Genomic DNA, 18,885 nt, shown 5'->3' with positions numbered 1-18,885 from the left:
CCACCAACCTGACTCGTCCCCTCATCCCCGGAAGCTAAAGGGAGGGGCCTGGCCAAGGCTGGGCGTCAAGTGGCTTGTGGGAGAGGGAGGGCCCTGCACCAACGGGGATGGGTGGCACCAGCTGAGGCATTTCTTCTGGCCACAGCTGCTGGATCCTGTCACCATGTGTGCAGCTCCTGTGGGACCTGGTCCCACTGTCACCACAGGAGAGCGCAATTGGGATGGGTGCAGGACAATGAGTGATACCGTAAATAAATGAAACATCTCCCTTCTATATTCAGAATTGTAGCCACCTTCCTAAGAAAGTAAAAAGACATATGAAAGACTGTTCAAACTCAGTAGTAATCAAGAAAATACAAACATTAAGTTTCACACATACTAAGCTGGTGATGAGAACACTGCTCACCTTTCCTGTAAAAGTTTTGAGAAATAAGAGTATCAATAAGTTCTCACTGAGAATACTAATAAGTTATCACCAGCAGCGAAAACTGACCCGATGACTCTTTTGGTAAAGAATTTGGCAGAATGTTTCAAGAGTCATGGAATTCTTTACTTTTTGATGCAAAACTCTTTTTTTTTCCCCCAAATTTTTAACCTAAAAGATAATCAACATAAAAAATAATATAAGGAAGAAAGCCATAAGCACAAAGACACTGTATCTATCTCTCTATTATATATTATAGATATAAAAAACATTCGAATGTTACATAAATATATGATAAATATGTAAATGTTGATATATGACACAGAATCATAGAATCCAGTTATAAACGAGTGCAAGATTTTTGGTAAAATATAATATGTAACAGAACACTTTATATTACAATCATAATTATGAACAATAGAGTAATATGGAAAGTGGTTTATGAGTGCATATTAAAAGCAGATGGCAGGCCTGGTGTGGTGGCTCACACTTGTAATCCCAGCACTTTGGGAGTCTGAGGCAGGCGGATCACCTGAGGTCAGGAGTTCAAGACCAGCCTGGCCAACATGGTGAAACCCCGTCTCTACTAAAAATACAAAAATTAGCTGGTTGTGGTGGTGAATGCCTGTAGTCCCAGTTACTTGGGATGTTGAGGAGGGAGAATGGCTTGATCCTGGGCGGCGGAGGTTGCAGTGAACCAAGATGGCACCACTGTACTCCAGGGTGGGCGACACTCCGCCTCAAAAGAAAAGAAATAAAATAAAATAAAAAAATAAAAGCAGATGGCTGCACAACAGAGGCAATGTAGGACCATGTAAATTACATCTCTGTAAATTCTGTAAAAAGCAGAAAAGCAACATGGGGAAGGAATGAATGAGTGTATTTGGGGGTGTGACATGTGGCTGAACTCCGCCTCCTTTGAAGCAGCAGCAGTATATTTTGCATAAATTACCCTGGGCAGACAAAGGCCTGTGCATGTCCCTCCAGGCCTCCTTCCCATGCTTCCTTCCCAGTCCCGCTGCTTGCCCCTGGTTTTTGTTCATACCCCATCCCTGGGACAGAGGCTCCTGGGGCATCCCCAGAGCAAGAGTGTGTGGAGCTCACAGTAGGTGCTGAGTGAATGTCTACTGAGCAGACCCCAGCCTGGGATGTTACTGATGTGTGTTTAGAGACTCACTGTCCTGTTCACATTCCACTAGCAACAGATTTTAAGGAGCACACTTTCTTTTAAGGACATGAAGATTTTATTTCATAAAAATCACAACATATTTTCACAACTTAGTGTCATCATCTTCTACTATAAACTAAACATGTAATTCTTTCCAATTTCTTATTTTTGGCCAAATTATGTGTAGATAATAAAAGTACTGCAGAAGCCAAAACATAGAGCCTATAAATAAAGTGCACAACTTTCATTCATTGGAAATAAAAGGTTTAGACAGGTTTTGTTCTTTACTTATCTTGAAATATTAGCTATATAGATGAATATGGCAACAGTTAAAAAAACAAATAATTCCATCTAAAGTAAAGATAGTTCCTTACTTGATTTCTTTCACTAGAAACTAAATAAGGAGAAATATCCAAGTGTAAATTGTAGGAATACAGTGTTCTCACTTCTAGGTGCTCACGGGCGTGATGAGGGTCTGCCACCATGGTCCACGTGACCTGGTTTCTGGGGTCACAGGAGCCTGGGGCAGTGGCTAAACATGGGACTCTTCGCTGAACAGCAGCCTTGGCCTGCAGCAGCCAGGTGTGCCTGCCACAGCACGGATGCAGGGGCCACACGCAGGGCCCGTAGCACTGTCACCATGTGTCAGGTGGCTGGTGCAGCACGGGCCTTGCCTGACAGAAGAGCAAAGGTTCACCCCTGCAGACATACTGCTCCCTGCCCACCCTCCCCATGCAGGAGAGGCCTGCAGATGACTGGTCCACTCCAGGTGACCAGGGGAGAGTTACATTAAGAAGCCACCAGGCGGGATGCAAAAGGGCACAAGCTCCATGGAAAACTCACTCTGAAACAAGGCAGACAGGGCTGTGGAGGCGCTGAATGGAATCATGGTCACAGTTTTAAAGGAAGACTTTCCAGTATGAAAACCAGGTTTGAATGTCTCACCCACATTTCACAGACACCACGGGTGCTCTCGGCACAGTATGAACCTCATAGCCCGTATCTCAGTGGTGTCTTAATTCACATCTGTGATCCCAAACCTATGTTCCACAGGATCATGTCCACACACAGGTCCATAACGATTATCCCATCTCCTCTGGGGCTGAGTCTGAGTCCATAAATTTCCCTCAACACAGACGACATGGCTGTCGCCAGCCCTCCCTCTCCAGGTCAGTGGGGACTCAGCGTGGGTCACCCTCGTGGTGACCAGATGGAGCGCAGGGTGCTACCTGCCACGTGGTCTGCCCAGCAGAAACTGAGTAGAGCGCCTGTGAGTCATGAGGAAGGCTCCGGGGAGAGTGGTGTCTTGGAAAATGCCCTCCATTTTCACCTGGACACCAGGCACTGCAGGGACACGACCAGCTCCTGTGGCCCAAGAACCACCAAGGAGGCTCGCACACAAGGAAAGAAGGAGGGCATCTTAAGACTGAATTGGGGTCCAAAGAGGCAAAACTCACAGAGGATGGCCAAGAAGCTCCCCCAAGCACTGGCACCATCAGGCGGTCTCAAGGCCCAGAGTGGCTCTTGACGTGCACAGAGGGGACCCCCCAAGGACAGGGCAGAGAGGTCACCCTCACCTGGAGAGTCAATGACTCCCGCCCACGGCTTGAGCTCGGCTTGGGCAGGGCCCAAACTGATGACAGCACAGGTTGGCCCACGCTGGCACCACCTATGGAGACACCACGGCTGGCGCCAACTGTGGGGAACTCACCAGTGAATTCAGACCCTGGGGACTCCTCATGCTCTTCCCCACACACCCCCAGCTGCCTGCACCTGACTGTCTGGGGGTGCATGGGGACCTGAACCACCTCTTTGGCCCTGAGTCCCCAAGTCCCACCAAGGCACAGAGGCTGAACGTCCCTTCCTGGGGCTGCGGGACCTGAGTGTCCTGGCCTCGCTGGGTCTGGTGCTCAGTGACGAAGGGAGGCTCAAGGGCACCATCACCGTCAGGCCACTGTGTCCTGGGAGTCCCCAGAGGGAGTCACTCAGCCCACAGGTGGACGTGAGGCAGGACGGCCCACGCTGGCCTGGGTATCAGGCTGCCGGACTCAGCAGTGTGCTCTGACAGCCAGAGTCACGGGAGGACGGCTATCTCAGGGCCATAACACCCAAGTCCAGACAGCGGCAAGGAGAGGGTCCCACGGGCAAAGATGCGGAGTTTCATTCCATTTGGGGGGGCGGTGTTCTGAGCGCAGCCTGGCCTGGTTGGCAGCCTCCCGGCTCACACGGCTGACAGGTCTATGCGGTGGGCAGAGTGGCTGCTCTTGTCCCAGGGGCTGAGCTTGGTGGAGGCCGTGCCTGGCCGGGCCCCATTCATCTGCAAAGCATAAACGGATGAGCAGTGAAGGGCCTGCTCCCGGGGGAGAGCCATAAGCCCAGTGAGCACGGGGAGCACTGGGCCCACAGCTGCCTGAGGATTCTCCCTGCGGTGGGGCAAGGTGCATCCCCTGGGGGAGATGAAGATGTGTACACTGTGGCATCTCCACCTGCAGAGTTCTCCACACTGACCTCCCTTCCGGCACCACAAGCATGCTGTGCTGAGTGCTCACTCCCTCCTCTGCTCACCCATCCGCCCGGCACCCACGCTTTCACCCCCGTGCATCTGTCCATGCTGGTGTCATTCCATGGTGAGTCATGGAGCGTGCCACGCACCTGGCACAGTTGTAGCTGTGGGGCTAGAGCAGTGCATGAGCCAGCCAGCTCCCGTGGAGCAGGGCAGACATGGTCCCTAAGCAAATGGAAAACCACACAGCTGTGGGTGGAGGCGGAGTGCGAAATTGGGTGGGAGTGCCTTGATTGAGCACCATGTGCGGGGAAGGACTTCTGAGGATGGGACACTGGAGCAGGCTCCAGCAGGTGGGAAGCAGTGGCGCAGTGAGAACCCTAACAGGGCCGGCTCCAGACTGCCTGGGGGCCTGCCTGGGCTCTGGAGGGCAGCAGGGATGGGCCACCTCATGGTCAGTTGATCTCTAAGTCCTTCCATCCCTAAGTGAACACAAGAAGCCCTGACCCTTCAGGGTCAAAGGGGAGGGCTGTGGTGACTTCATCATGACACAGGGCACTGTGTGGGGGACACGAGCCCAGAGCACGTGCAGCCTGCGGGCTGGAGTCAGGCAGGAGAGGGGGACAAAGACTGCTGGGCACCCGAAGCCACCTCTGCTGCCTGCACACCCCATCCTGTTGATGCACACCCCATCCTGCTGATGCACACCCCATCCTGCTGCCTGCACACCCCATCCTGCTGCCTGCACACCCCATCCTGCTGACGCACACCCCATCCTGCTGACGCACACCCCATCCTGCTGCCCGCACACCCCATCCTGCTGCCCGCACACCCCATCCTGCTGCCCGCACACACCCCATCCTGCTGCCCGCACATCCCATCCTGCTGCCCGCACACCCCATCCTGCTGATGCACACCCCATCCTGCTGCCCGCACACCCCATCCTGCTGCCCGCACACCCCATCCTGCTGCCCGCACACCCCATCCTGCTGCCTGCACACCCCATCCTGCTGATGCACACCCCATCCTGCTGCCTGCACACCCCATCCTGCTGATGCACATCCCATCCTGCTGATGCACATCCCATCCTGCTGCCCGCACATCCCATCCTGCTGCCCGCACATCCCATCCTGCTGCCCGCACACCCCATCCTGCTGCCCGCACACCCCATCCTGCTGCCCGCACACCCCATCCTGCTGCCCGCACACCCCATCCTGCTGCCTGCACACCCCATCCTGCTGCCTGCACACCCCATCCTGCTGATGCACACCCCATCCTGCTGCCTGCACACCCCATCCTGCTGCCTGCTGATGCACACCCCATCCTGCTGATGCACACACCCATCCTGCTGCCTGCACACCCCATCCTGCTGATGCACACCCCATCCTGCTGCCTGCACACCCCATCCTGCTGATGCACACCCCATCCTGCTGATGCACACCCCATCCTGCTGATGCACACCCCATCCTGCTGCCTGCACACACCCCATCCTGCTGATGCACACCCCATCCTGCTGATGCACACCCCATCCTGCTGATGCACACCCCATCCTGCTGCCCGCACACCCCATCCTGCTGCCCGCACACCCCATCCTGCTGATGCACACCCCATCCTGCTGATGCACACCCCATCCTGCTGATGCACACCCCATCCTGCTGCCCGCACACCCCATCCTGCTGCCCGCACACCCCATCCTGCTGCCCGCACACCCCATCCTGCTGATGCACACCCCATCCTGCTGCCCGCACACCCCATCCTGCTGCCCGCACACCCCATCCTGCTGCCCGCACACCCCCCATCCTGCTGCCCGCACACCCCATCCTGCTGCCCGCACATCCCATCCTGCTGCCCGCACACCCCATCCTGCTGATGCACACCCCATCCTGCTGCCCGCACACCCCATCCTGCTGATGCACACCCCATCCTGCTGCCTGCACATCCCATCCTGCTGCCTGCACACCCCATCCTGCTGATGCACACCCCATCCTGCTGATGCACACCCCATCCTGCTGCCTGCACACCCCATCCTGCTGCCTGCACACCCCATCCTGCTGATGCACATCCCATCCTGCTGCCTGCACACCCCATCCTGCTGATGCACACCCCATCCTGCTGCCTGCACACCCCATCCTGCTGATGCACACCCCATCCTGCTGCCCGCACATCCCATCCTGCTGCCCGCACACCCCATCCTGCTGCCTGCACACCCCATCCTGCTGCCTGCACACCCCATCCTGCTGCCTGCACACCCCATCCTGCTGATGCACATCCCATCCTGCTGCCCGCACACCCCATCCTGCTGCCCGCACACCCCATCCTGCTGCCCGCACATCCCATCCTGCTGCCTGCACACCCCATCCTGCTGATGCACACCCCATCCTGCTGCCTGCACACCCCATCCTGCTGCCTGCACATCCCATCCTGCTGATGCACACCCCATCCTGCTGCCCGCACATCCCATCCTGCTGCCTGCACACGCCATCCTGCTGACGACCGAGCCTAGGGATGGAGGATGGGCTGGGACCCTCGGTTTAAGGAGGCTGCACTCACGATGTCCGAGTGGAAGGGCTTCGCATTGGCTGTGCGGCTGGAGCTGCTCGTGAGGGACCAGACCTTGGTTTTGTGCTTGAAGGCGGCTCTCACCTTAAAAGCAGGGAAGGGATCACAAGAAGCAATTTCAGAGGCTGCAACAGCCGTAACCAGAGGAGTCTGTGCCAGTGCAACCCCGGAAGCAGATGTGCGGGGAAGGTTGGGATTTGGAAATAACAGAGTCGGAGCTAGTGGCTCCACAGCTGAGCTGTGCATCGCTGCTCTGTGTGGCAGACCCAGGTTGTGCCGCAGGCCAGGGAAGCTGGGTCTGGAGTGGACTCTGCTGGGCTCCTCACACACAGCAGTGAATGTCCCGGGGTGAGTGTGAGAGAGAAGCAAATAAATAAAAATGCGTGGCGGGCGGGTGGGTAGACTTCCATGGCTGCACGGCCTTCCTGCCACCCGGATCCACCTCAGGCCTTGCAAGGGGTCACTGGGTGTTGTGATCATGCAGCCCTTCTGCCCGGTCACCATCCTGCTCAGCGACTCTGCTCTGCCCCCCTCGGCCCACTTGGCCTGTCCTTGCAAACGGATACCGCCACTGAGAGAGACCGGGCAGGGTGACCCCTCTGCCCTGGCCCATTCCCCACCCCAAGGCAGCTCCCACAACCTCAGCCTGGCAGGGGCTCAAAGCTGACTTGGGAAAAGTTCTCCCACAGGAACAGGAGTCCTTGGGGCAGCCCCTGCTTTCCCCCAGCCAAGTACATGGCAGGTGCCAGGCTCAGAGCAGCACCGAGAAGAATGAGCCTGTGCTGGCTGCCCCAGTCCAAGGAAGCCACATCACAAAAGTCCCCTTCCCAGCTCCCATGGACAGCAGTCCTCCCTCTCACAGCCAGGCCAGCTTCCCCAAGGCCTTGAGGAGGACTTTGGGGAACACGCCTGCATTTCCCCAGGATGCAGTCGCCACTTCTCCAGGGAGAGAAGATGCTTGTCCATCGCTTAGCAACGAGGCAGGGAGAGAAGAGTTGCTGAGCAGCAGGCCCAGGGCACACAACTTGTCATCAGGAACACAGCTGGCTCAGGATTTGAGTCCCAGACACCACCCTGATAGGGCAACGCTATTCCCACTCCTGTGACCTTTCAGAAAGGAAAAGCTAGCTTCATACTGCTAGGAAGTAGAGTGGACGTACCTCTGAATTCAGGAGACAATGGAAGAGGAAGATGAACAGTCCCTGGGAAGGGAGGGAAGAAACGGAGATTAGAGCCCTTTGCATGTAGTTCGGAACACTGTCTGGAGGTTCCTCCCATGCAGCCTGAGAGTGACACTGGCACTGCACGCTGTGACACCAGGTCCCATGACCTGGGGCCTGTGAGGACGGAGGGGCGTCCTGGGTCCCACCCTGTGATCCAACCTAGATTTGGGCAGCTGCTTGGACCGAGTTCAGAGCGGGGGGGGGGCTGTGTGGGCAAAGGTGCAACAGCAGGTGGGTTCCCAGGCAGGCTCAGTGCGGGGCAAGGGCAGGCACTTCCGGAAGACGTGCCACCGGCCTGCAGACACAAGACACAACTCGAGTAGCCTGGGGAGGGCCGGGAGGGCCATGGATGGTGAAGGGGACCCATGCCTGCCCTCCCTTGCGGGCCCATGGGTCTGAGGGCCCTGACCCTTGGCATCCCAAGTCTTTGGTTCCCAGGTGACCCTCCCCGGCCCTTCACACAGAGGGCAGCACCTGAGGACTGCCCTGGCCACCTCTTTGCCTGACTCTCTTTCCAGAGCTGCCACAGGCTGACTGTCTTACTGTCCCTCCATTCCCAGCCAGGACGTGCCAACTACAGATGCCGGCCAGAAGCACAGGCAGCCCCACCCTGAAGGGGTCAGGATCCTGCAGGCCCCGCTTTCTGAGAGTCCTCGGGCTTTGGGGATGCCCTGCATTACAGGCTCCTGAGGTACAGCGGGGAGGGCAGGCCCCGCTTTCTGAGAGCCCTCGGGCTTTGGGGATGCCCTGCATTACAGGCTCCTGAGGTACGGCGGGGAGGGCAGGCCTCCCTCCAGCCCTAGCTCCCTGCACGCCTGCTCCTGACGGCTGGTGGCCCCACCTCCCTGCCACCCCCCGTGGGCTCTCACCTGCAGGGAGTTGAGTGTGGCAAACATGTACTGGAAAACCACAGCACAGCCGTTGACAGCAAGCACGCCAAAGACCCATGAGGTGCCCAGGATGGGCAGCAGCACGGCCACTGCCTTGGCTGTCAACCTTGAGAGAAACAGTGACGGTCATCCTGAGCAGCAGGAGGACAGGTGCAGGCTGTGAGGACTGCCCTCAAGACGCCAGGCTTCCAGATGGGTGTAGGCACCGCCCCGCTGGGAGCAAGACCTGGGGTCCTCCCTGCAGGTGGCCTTGGGTGAGGCGTTTACCTGGAAGGAGCTTCGGAGTTTCCACACCTCCATCCCCTTACAGCTGGGGGTGCGAGAGAGCTCCGGAAAAGTTCAGATCGCACCCCGGGCTCACCCAGGCCACAGGGAGACTCTGCCCAGGCCCAGGGCTTGCATTTGAGCTGTTTGCAAAGATGAGGAGGAGGAGCCAGGCCGGAGGGGAGAGATTCGGGGGACTGAAGCAGCAGAGGGTCCCTGAAGCATCCAGAACCCAGGCCTCCTGTGAGACGCTTGGAAGGGGGCAATGAGGCCTGGGCCTGAAATGAGGCCATGGCCAGGAAGAATTCTCCAGGCCTCTCTGGGCTGCAGCCCACGTGTCCCCCGCTGATCACCCAAACCCTCCTGTGACACTGACAGTGAGTTCTCAGAGGGCAGGACCGACTGACCGTCTTCATGGCCCTGGTCATGCTCAAAGGACGTGCTGAACAAAGGCTTGCTGAACTGTGCTGTGAACTGACAGAGCCCCATCCCCGAACACACCCCCTACCAGCATGCATTTTTATCTCCTTAGAGCCCCATGGGCCCTCGACACAGGAGAGGCAGGTTATATATTGACCCCATTCATTTTCTAATAAGAAAACTGAGGCCCCACAGTCCCTGGTAATAGCTAAGGTGATAGAGGGTTTCATCAGGGGCAGAACCAGAGGGTATGCAGACGTCCCCACCTGGGCCAGAGTTAGCACCCACTCTGACTGGGCCCACCAGCTGTCTGCCTCAAAGCCATTCCTGATGTGCTGTATCAGTCATGGCCAGCTAACTCCAGTCCAGTCCATCCTGACTTCTGAAACAGCTGGGCCTTCCACAGCAAGGACCTTCTGCCTTTGAACTTTAGAGAAAAGTCTAGAGACTAGTCTAGAGTTCCTGCTGCCCAGGTCAGCCACTGTTACATGCCTCAGTTTACCCCTCATCACTCCGCCCAGTGACTGAGACTGTCACCCTCACAGACTGTGGATTCCGTAAAGGCTGGAACTTGGTCTTTTGTCTCTGTAACCCCTAAGTGCATCCCAGCGCCAGGACTCAGAGGCTCTCAGGAGATAAACACTGAATGAATGAATGGTGAACAAATGGACAGCCATGCAGCAGTGCTGCACACGGATCTGGCACCTCCCTGGAGGAGGTGAGACGCGGCCATAATGAGCTCCCTTGTCAAGAGCCCAAGAACCTGGCACTGACAGCTCCTGGCAATGGGTGCCTATAAAACCCAGAAGTGTTCCAGCACTTCAGATCTCAGAGAAGCTGCAGCCAGCTTGTTCTCATAACACTAACGCAGTAAAAATAAAACACCTGTCTCTGAGAAACAAAGATATCATGCATTATTCAGCTACAATCTTTACATCCCGGGAAACCATATTTGAAAGGAAAGGTCACCGAGAAATAGGTACCAAAATGTGCTACTTTTAAAGTGATGGTTTGACTTTTCTTAAAATGAACAATAAAAGAAGATATTGGGGGAAGACACCGAGCTGAAGCTCTGAGGAGTCTCAACACAGCCAGAGCTGTCAGTGTCCCTGGTCAAAAGCAGGAAGGGGTCCCTGGATCTGGAGGAGGCTCTGGGCAGGGGGTGTGATTTCCTCTCTGATCTATGACCCCCTTCTGCTCCCCCAAGGTCAGCCCTGGCTTGGGGGGCTCAGGCCGAGTCTCCGGCCCCCACAGCCACCTGCTCACAGGTGCACCTCCGTGGGGGTCTCACCCTCACGCCCCTGCCCCCAGGGTCCCTCTTGTAAAACCTGACCATTCCCTGCTTCTTTTTCAGGAGTCTGAAATCACAGTCAATAAACAGACTTTTTTAAAAAGTGAAACCAGATTTCTCCTCCTTCTCAGACCTCACCTGTTCTATTCTCCACTTTTCTTGTGTGTGGCGGGGTTTGGGGGGGATGGGGGGGAGTGTAAGCCAACCCTGTGAAGAGCCCTGAGGAAGAATCTCATCTCGTTATTCACTGAGTACTGGGCTGCTTGGCACGAAGAAAATCACTAGAGTAAAACCAGAGGATGAGGAATAGGAAGGTGCTGAGGAAACTTCCTCACGATGTCGACTGCCCTCTTCCTGCCTGGCGCTGCGGCTCTCTGGCTCTGCTTCCTCAGCCCTGGGAGTCCAGTGTTACACAATCCACACTAAGACTGTGAGGAAGCATCCCCCGGGGGCAGACCTGGCTGCCCAAAGGAGAGGAGCTGAAGGCATTGGGGAATGTGCTGGGTTGCACAATGGAGAGGGACCCAGAGAGGTCTGTCCCCAGAGACGCCTGCCTGCACCTCCCTGGGAGGGACGCATCCCTGGGCTGCCAGGTGCAGAGTCAGGTGGGAACGGTGGGCAGTGCCTTCAGCTGTGCCCTGCAAAGACCTGGGCATGCTCTCCCGGGGCACGCTACCTCGAGCCTTCACAAGAGCTGCAGACACGGTGCCAGCCTGTCGCTTGGAGGACATTTCCATGGAGAAGCAAAGGCAGTGGACAGAAGCTGCTTCCTGGATGGGCACTGCTGGGAGGCTGGGGGCAGTGGGGTAGAGATGGAAGTTGGTGCACAGGTGTGAGGCAGGTACACGGGAGTGTTCTGCTGACAGTGGGTGTAGTGAGTAGTGGTCTCATCGGGCTCAGACAGGGGAGCGTGAGCTTTTGCTTGAGACAAGCTGGCAACAGACTGGCCGACCCTGAACGCTGAGGTGAGGGCCCGGGGAGCTGAGGGCTGGGGTGAGGAAGGGACGCGTCCCTCCCCGGCCAGGCCACGAGGGGTCCAGGAGACCAGCCTGGTCTCAGCAATGGAAGAGGAAAGGACATGATCTCTGACCCCACAAGCTTCTCTTCTCGCACGGGGCACAGCCCTTGAAGGTTTGCAGGAGCTGAACAGCCCAAGGAGGCTGCAGCCTCTTGTCAGGTTAATTTATGGTGTTTGGAATTCATTACGGACTAATTCTCTCATAGATTCACTGCTGACATATTTACCACTTTTGCTTTCACATCAGAAAAGATATACGGTGGCTGAAGTAACATTACGGAACGTCAGCTGCCTGGTACCCATGCCCTATTCTTCACCAAGCCCCCAAATTCCCTGTGAGGGACCGCCTCCCCAGCTTTCTGGCCCTGTGGTTTGGGGGTGCTGACTGAACAGTCACACAGTCACATGAGTGAATGCCCTCTACAGGGTCTGGCTCAGGGAGGGCACAGGCCCAGCCTGAGTCCCCCTCCTCCTCCAGGCGCAGGCCTCTGTCTGAGCAGGTGGGACAGGGACTCCCCCGTGGGCCTGAACCCCTGCCACAGCCATTCTGCCACCAGGGGACAGAGTTGACCTCAGCCTGAAGCTAACACGGAGGATGCGAATTACCAAACAATTCCTGCCATGCCTAGACTTCTGAGCTCTGGACTTTACAGTCACCTGCGTCAGTCAGTCCCCCTTCTGTAAGGCCAGCGCATGCTGGGATTTCCGTCACCTGCAACTGGCTGGGCCCTAACAGATGCTGTCAGGACACCCCGATGGCAGTGAGTTGTGTGGCTGGAATCCCTCCCAGGGACCCCTGCCCCTTCTCCAGGTGGGCAGCCCAGAGCACGCCAGGACGCTACTCTCCCTTGGACTTTCCCTGATGTGCCAGCCGAGGCGGAACCTGTTATCCCGTTCTGCACATGAGGAAGGTGAGGTGCTGAGAGGCTAAAGAACTCGCTGAGTCCAGCGGATGGCCAGGGCAGAGGCAGGATTGGCAGGGGCTCTCTGGCTCTAGAATCTTCCCCGTTGCCGCCCCCACCCCTGCCCCAGCTGCTCATCACCCTGGGGTGAAGAAATCCCTAGGAGAACATCCGTAGACCCTGTTCTTCTACACGTGGGAGCTCTGGGGCTGGGTAAAGGCCTTGTCCTGGGTCACGAGAGCCACGCAAGGGCATGAAGCCAGAGCTGCCCCAAGATCGCAGGGACACCGAGCAAGTGGAGGGCTTTGGTGCCGGCCACAGGAGGCAGGAGTGGCTATCTGTCCTGTAACCTCAAAGCAGTCCTCTGGGGGCGGAAGGGCCGTGGCACTGCTGGCAGCCTGAGGTCAACTTACTTGAAGGCACTGGGGTCTCCATGGATCTTGTAGTTGTCGGCGCTGATCTGTGAGATGACTCTGGTCACAGCGATGAGGATGCCAATGTTGACCTGCACAAGAAGCCAGGGAGGAAGCTGAGGAGGGACCGGGCTGCACCTGCAGGAGAGCGGCATCCGCGTGGCCACTGCCCTCACCACAGGCTACCCCTGCCCGGCCAGGGCTCCTGGGACACAAGGGCATCGCTGGGACAAATCTCACTCTGTTCCGTGGGCCTTTACCGACACACACAACGTGCAAGCTTGCCTCTGAGAGCTCCTGTGCTGTGAAGACGGCAGAGCCAAGTTCTAGTCCCAGGAACACATCCAGGCATGAGGGGATGAGCCTGGGCCAGACCTCATCTTAGCATCTGCTCAGTTAGCGTGACCCTGGGCAACTCACCCAGGTCCTCGGAGCCTCCGTGCCCCAGGTGATGAGAATGACGGTGCCTATTGTGCAAATGACTGCTCAAGTGCCAGGCCCCAGCCCAGCAGCTGGCTCTCATCTCCCACCCGGCCCGGGCCTGTGGCTGTGTGAGCCACAGAAGCTGCGGCTGAGCGTCATCATCTCCTGCCAATGCCCCTCCTTGCTGGGAAACTGCTGGAAGGCTCCCGTTGGGACCTATGGCTGGGCGGGGCACTGAGGGGCCCCCGATAGAGGCTTCAGCACAACCTGCCCCTCACCTGGGCAGCTCCCTCAGTAGGAGGCTGGCGAGGCAGGCACAGCAGGGAGAAGAGTCCCCTAACGTCGTCTGGCTGCAGGCTTAGGGTGAGGGTTAGCCTTCTCTCTTGTGTCTGAAACATTCTGAGGCCGTGTACAGAGGCAGCAAGGAGCAGCTCCAGCGGAAAGTCCTCTGGGTGAGCTCTCAGGCACGAACTTTCAGGCAATGAACAGGACTCTACCCGGCCGGCCTCACAGGGCAGCTGCTGTCCCTACGCCAGCCTGGGTGCAGCCAGAGCCTGGCAGTCTCTGAAGGGAGCTGCAGTCAGAGAGCAAGCCGCTGGGCCCCACACGGGATGGGCCAACCTCGTGGTTGCACACATCTGCACCCCTGGACTAGGCGCCCGCGCCAGGCCTTTTGGAAGCACCAGCTGAGGCCGCCTCACCCTAGGGGCCCTGAAGGCACCTTCTGTGCCCGGGACTTTTCCACTGTGAGCCCTTCCCCTTCCTCCTCGCACAGCTCCCAAGCCCAGGAATCAGCAGAAGCCATCCGCTCAGGGCTCTCTCAGCAGGAGATGGCCCTGTCTGCACGGAGGCTTCAGACCCTCCTGGTGCTGTTCTCTGGGGGAGAACAGTGCATGGTGGGACTGCCCCCTCCTGCCTAGCCCTTTAGGACACTATTGTGGCAGTGAGCACCCCAACTGTTCGCTCCTCAGCTCCTGTTTTCACTGACCACCTCAACACCTGGCAGCTCAGCTCATGCCCAGCTCAGCTGATAGTCTGATGCACCTTAGTTGCCCTTATTTTCCCATCTGTAAAGTGAGGCTAATAATAGAAGTGTCCCAAGGCCAGGGAAGAGAAAATAAGTGAACATATTAGCCACCCAGCATGGCATCTGCACAAAGAGCATGTCCAGAAACGCGGATGCCCTCCAGCCAACCTCACTGTATAACAACAACAAGAAAACCACACTCAACCAGGAGCAGAAAGCGGGAGCAGCACAGATGACAGGTCAGTGGCTTTCAAATGCAATGATGATTCCATTCAACTAGGACAGTGGCAAAAGCTTAAGCGATTAATGTGCAGTTATTACTTCAAGGAGTGGGGATTTCAACTGCAGACCACTGATGGTCACTGATGTGTGAGTGTGGCCCGTGCCCTCGGGGCAGGCTGGCCTTGGCCATCTGCCTGGGAAGCACTTTTGTGCCTCCAGTGGTGGCTACAGCATCACACAGAGGGAGGGTGGAAATGAAAGTTGCCCCAAGTCAAATTGCCACAGACTCTGCTTGCTCTTCTTACTGAGATTCAGAAGTTTTTCTTGAATAAATGCTTTTGGTGTGCATGCCTTTGTTTCTAGAATTCCGAATATTTTTTCAAAACAATTCTTCCAGTTCTTTCCTTGTTTTGGGGGTGGAGATTTCCCTAGGTCCTGACTCTGCCATTCTGCAACTCATACCCTTTCCCTTGAGGGATTTCTATTCCGGGTACCTCGCCCACTGACACAGGCAAGGGACTGACCTGTAACAGGACTGGAAACAACCTGAACGTCCACACCCAGACAGCAGGGCAGGGATGCCACGCACACACAGAGAGCAGGGCAGGGCTGACAGACACACCCAGACAGGAGGGCAGGGCTGCCACTCACACCCAGACAGGAGGGCGGGGCTGCCACTCACACCCAGACAGGAGGGCGGGGCTGCCACTCACACCCAGACAGGAGGGCGGGGCTGACGCTCACACCCAGACAGGAGGGCGGGGCTGACGCTCACACCCAGACAGGAGGGCGGGGCTGCCGCTCACACCCAGACAGGAGGGCGGGGCTGCCGCTCACACCCAGATAGGAGGGCGGGGCTGCCGTGCACACCCACTCTATGGAGCACTTTTTGGGTCTGAGACAGACTGAGGCAGCTCTTTGTCGGTGAAGAAGCCACAGCCCCCACATACACTGAAGGCCGCGATGGGGTGGGGATGTAGTTATAGTCCCCCTATCTGCACAAACTGCCTGGATACCCATGAAACCAGCATCACAGGTTACCTGTTTGGAGGGAGGGTGGAAACCAGGGAATGCAGAAACACACATAGGCAGACACATTTATGCATAGATTCTCAAGCTTTTCCTTTCAATTTTGTGTTGCCAATTCAAAAATCAAATTCTTTAACTAAATTTTAGTTTTAAACAATTATAAATTAAAAGGAAATAATATGAAACCCATTTCCTGTGAACTGAGCAGTGTCCTTGGGGTCAGGTGGAATAGAAAGTTAGTGATGCAGTGTTCCAGTGATTCAGGGGATGGAGAAACCATGAAGCCTGGGACCCATGAGAGGGATGCCTGGAGATGCTGGAGAGGATCTCGAGCAACTTGAGTGAGTGCAGAGTTCTCATCAACCAACACCCCACCTGAGCTCAGGGTCCCATCACAACCAACACCCCACCTGAGCTCAGGGTCTCATCATCACTCCTGCTTTGCCACTGGAGGCTATAAAGTGTGGTTCTGCCCCAGACCTCTCGCTGTTAAGCTGAAAGATGCACACACGACTGTTCCCAGACTTTTCTGACAAGGCCACTGAAAGGATGATCAACTTGCAGCAAAATGTTTTGCCAACGTGAAATGCTACAAGTGATTAATTTGAGATTTCAAGGCCTTTATCTTGACCGCTTTGCATAAGATCTACTATAAGTGTTTCATAACAGTTAAGCTGATCACATTATTACTTGTCAGAATTCATCATCTTTCCTTTTTCTCCAAAGATTTTGCTGGGTCTTTTTTTTTCTTTTAATCTGGGTCAGTCTGCTTTCATTTTCCAGGCACATTTTTTCCATCTTATCAGGATGATACATTTGCTGTAGCTTCATAAGAGGAGGAGCAGCTCGCCATGGCCTCCAGTCCTGTATCAGTGCAGTGAAGTGGGGGACTGTGGCTGTGAGTGGAGGAGCAGCTCGCCATGGCCTCCAATCCTGTACCGGTGCAGTTAAGTGGGGGACTGTGGCTGTGAGTGGCACAAATCTGACATTTCATGAAAATATAAAACAGAATCAGACCCTCACTCCATTTCACTCACCCTCATCCTTGCCTGGCCGTATGGTACACCCACACTCAACTATGAATCAGAAAATGCCCTGGGAGTGAGGCGTATACAGTGTAGAGTACCATGGATATTCCAGCAGCCAAGCATCTCCCCATTAGAACAGCAACAAGTCACTCAAGGCAGACAGATGTCAAAGAAACAACCCACAGGCCTCGTTGCAGAAGAAAAACAGGAATGCACATGGAGGCAGCAGAACTGTAAAGCAAAGCTCTCGTGGCTACTCTGAAGGCCAAGATCACGGTGCTCTCTGGTAGGAGGACGGAGGCAGGACTGCATAGGAATCCTGGTGTTCTGTTTCTTGACTTAGCTCAGGGTCACCAGAATGTTGATTTGTGAAAAAACATTGAAATGGACACCACTATTTCACAATGAAAGGGCTATACAGGTACATACACACATATACAAATATGGAATTTACACAACAGTGTGTGCCTCAGTCTGTTTTCTGCTACTGTAACAGAATACCACAGACTGGGTAATTTATAAAGAACAGAGATTTATTTCTTACAGTTTGGGAGACTGGGAAATCCAAAGTCGAGGGGCCTGCATCTGGTAAGGGTCTTCTTGCGGCACTGTACCATAGCAGAGGTCGGAAAAGCAAGAGAGCACAGAGAGAGGGTGTTGCGGGAAGTCAGGGACCCCGAACGGAGGGACCTGCTGAAGCCATGACAGAAGAACATAAATTGTGAAGACTTCATGGACACTTATCACTTCCCCAATCAATACTCTTTCAATCCCGTCATCTTTGTAAGCTGAGGATGTGTGTCGCCTCAGGACCCTGTGATGATTGCGTTAAGTGCACAAATTGTTGGTAAAGCATGTGTGTTTGAACAATATGAAATCTGGGCATCTTTAAAAAAGAACAGGATAACAGCGATGTTCAGGGAACAGGGCAGATAACCATTAGGTCTGACTGCCTGGGAGCCAGGCAGGACAGAGCCATATTTCTCTTATTGTCAAAAACAGGTAAGAAATATCGCTGAATTCTTTCCCCAGTAAGGCGTATTAATAAGTAACAGCCCTGGGAAAAGAATGCATTCGGGGGGGCGGGGTGTGCTCTAAAAGGCTGCTCTGGGAGTGTCTGCCTTATGCGGTTGTAGATAGTGATGAAACACGCCCAAGTCTCCTGCAGCGCCCCCAGGTTTATTAGCATTAGGAAATTCCTGCCTAGTAAATTTTAGTCAGACTGGTTGTCTGCCCTTAAACCCTGTTTCCTGATGTTTATCAATAACAATGCGTGCATAGCAGGACAGGGAACCTCATTAGTAATTCTAGTTTTGCCCTGGCCTTGTGACCTTGCCCTGCCCATCTGCCTTGTGATATTCTGTTGCCCTTGAAACATGTGATCTCTGTGACCCACACCCTATTTGTACACTCCCTCCCCTTTGAAAATCACTAATAAAAACTTGCTGGTTTTACGGCTCAGGGGGCATCACAGAATCTGCTGACATTGGATGTCTGCCCCAGACACCCAGCTTTAAAATTTCTCTCTTTTGTACTCTTTCCCTTTATTTCTCAGACCGGCCGACACTTAGGGAAAATAGAAAAGAACCTACGTTGAAATATTGGGGGCTGGTTCCCCTGATAAGAAAGAAGGGGGATAAACTTATCTTTTAATCAGAAACCCACTCGTTCAGTAATGAACCCACTCCCACAATAGCAGTGTTAACTCATTCACGAGAGCAAAGCCCTCATGACCGAATCAGCTCCTAAGGTTCCACCTCTCTGAACGACCGAATCAGCTCCTAAGGTTCCACCTCTCTGAACGTTGCACTGGAAATTAAGTTACATGAACTTTGAGGGAAGCATTCAAACCACAGCAGTATGTCTGTCTGTATTTAGGTATTCGTATCTATGTATCTGTATCTACATGTATCTACAGGCAGTTCCTAACTTAGGGAGGTTTGAGTAACAATTTTTCACCTTTTCAGTGGTGTGAAAGCAATACATGTCAGTACAAACTGTACTCCGCAAACCTATACAACTAGTTTTTCACTTCCAGTATTCAATAAATTTCATTTGATATTCAATGTTGCATTATAAAT

The 18,885-nt window shown here is 54.9% G+C and overlaps 1 protein-coding gene across 2 annotated transcripts in view; it reads right to left on the bottom strand.

Annotated features, from left to right (window-relative positions):
• Window positions 1–1,645: 1,645 nt before the first annotated feature.
• The window catches only part of ADGRD1 (adhesion G protein-coupled receptor D1), a 189,233-nt gene continuing 171,993 nt past the window's right edge, over window positions 1,646–18,885 (bottom strand). For both annotated transcript variants that reach the window (XM_050747690.1, XM_050747689.1), the window contains 5 exons: window positions 13,076–13,167; window positions 8,747–8,873; window positions 7,815–7,856; window positions 6,646–6,738; window positions 1,646–3,909 (listed from right to left, as the gene is read on the bottom strand). In XM_050747690.1, coding sequence (XP_050603647.1) covers window positions 3,814–3,909; window positions 6,646–6,738; window positions 7,815–7,856; window positions 8,747–8,873; window positions 13,076–13,167 — 450 coding nt within the window. In that variant the 3' untranslated portion in view covers window positions 1,646–3,813. The remainder of the gene's footprint in view (window positions 3,910–6,645; window positions 6,739–7,814; window positions 7,857–8,746; window positions 8,874–13,075; window positions 13,168–18,885) is intronic.

Source organism: Macaca thibetana, chromosome 11, assembly GCF_024542745.1.
Source record: "Macaca thibetana thibetana isolate TM-01 chromosome 11, ASM2454274v1, whole genome shotgun sequence".
Taxonomy (NCBI): Eukaryota; Metazoa; Chordata; class Mammalia; order Primates; family Cercopithecidae; genus Macaca; species Macaca thibetana.
The sequence above is the reverse complement of the archived record's forward strand: the minus strand, read 5'-3'. Positions and strand labels throughout refer to the sequence as shown.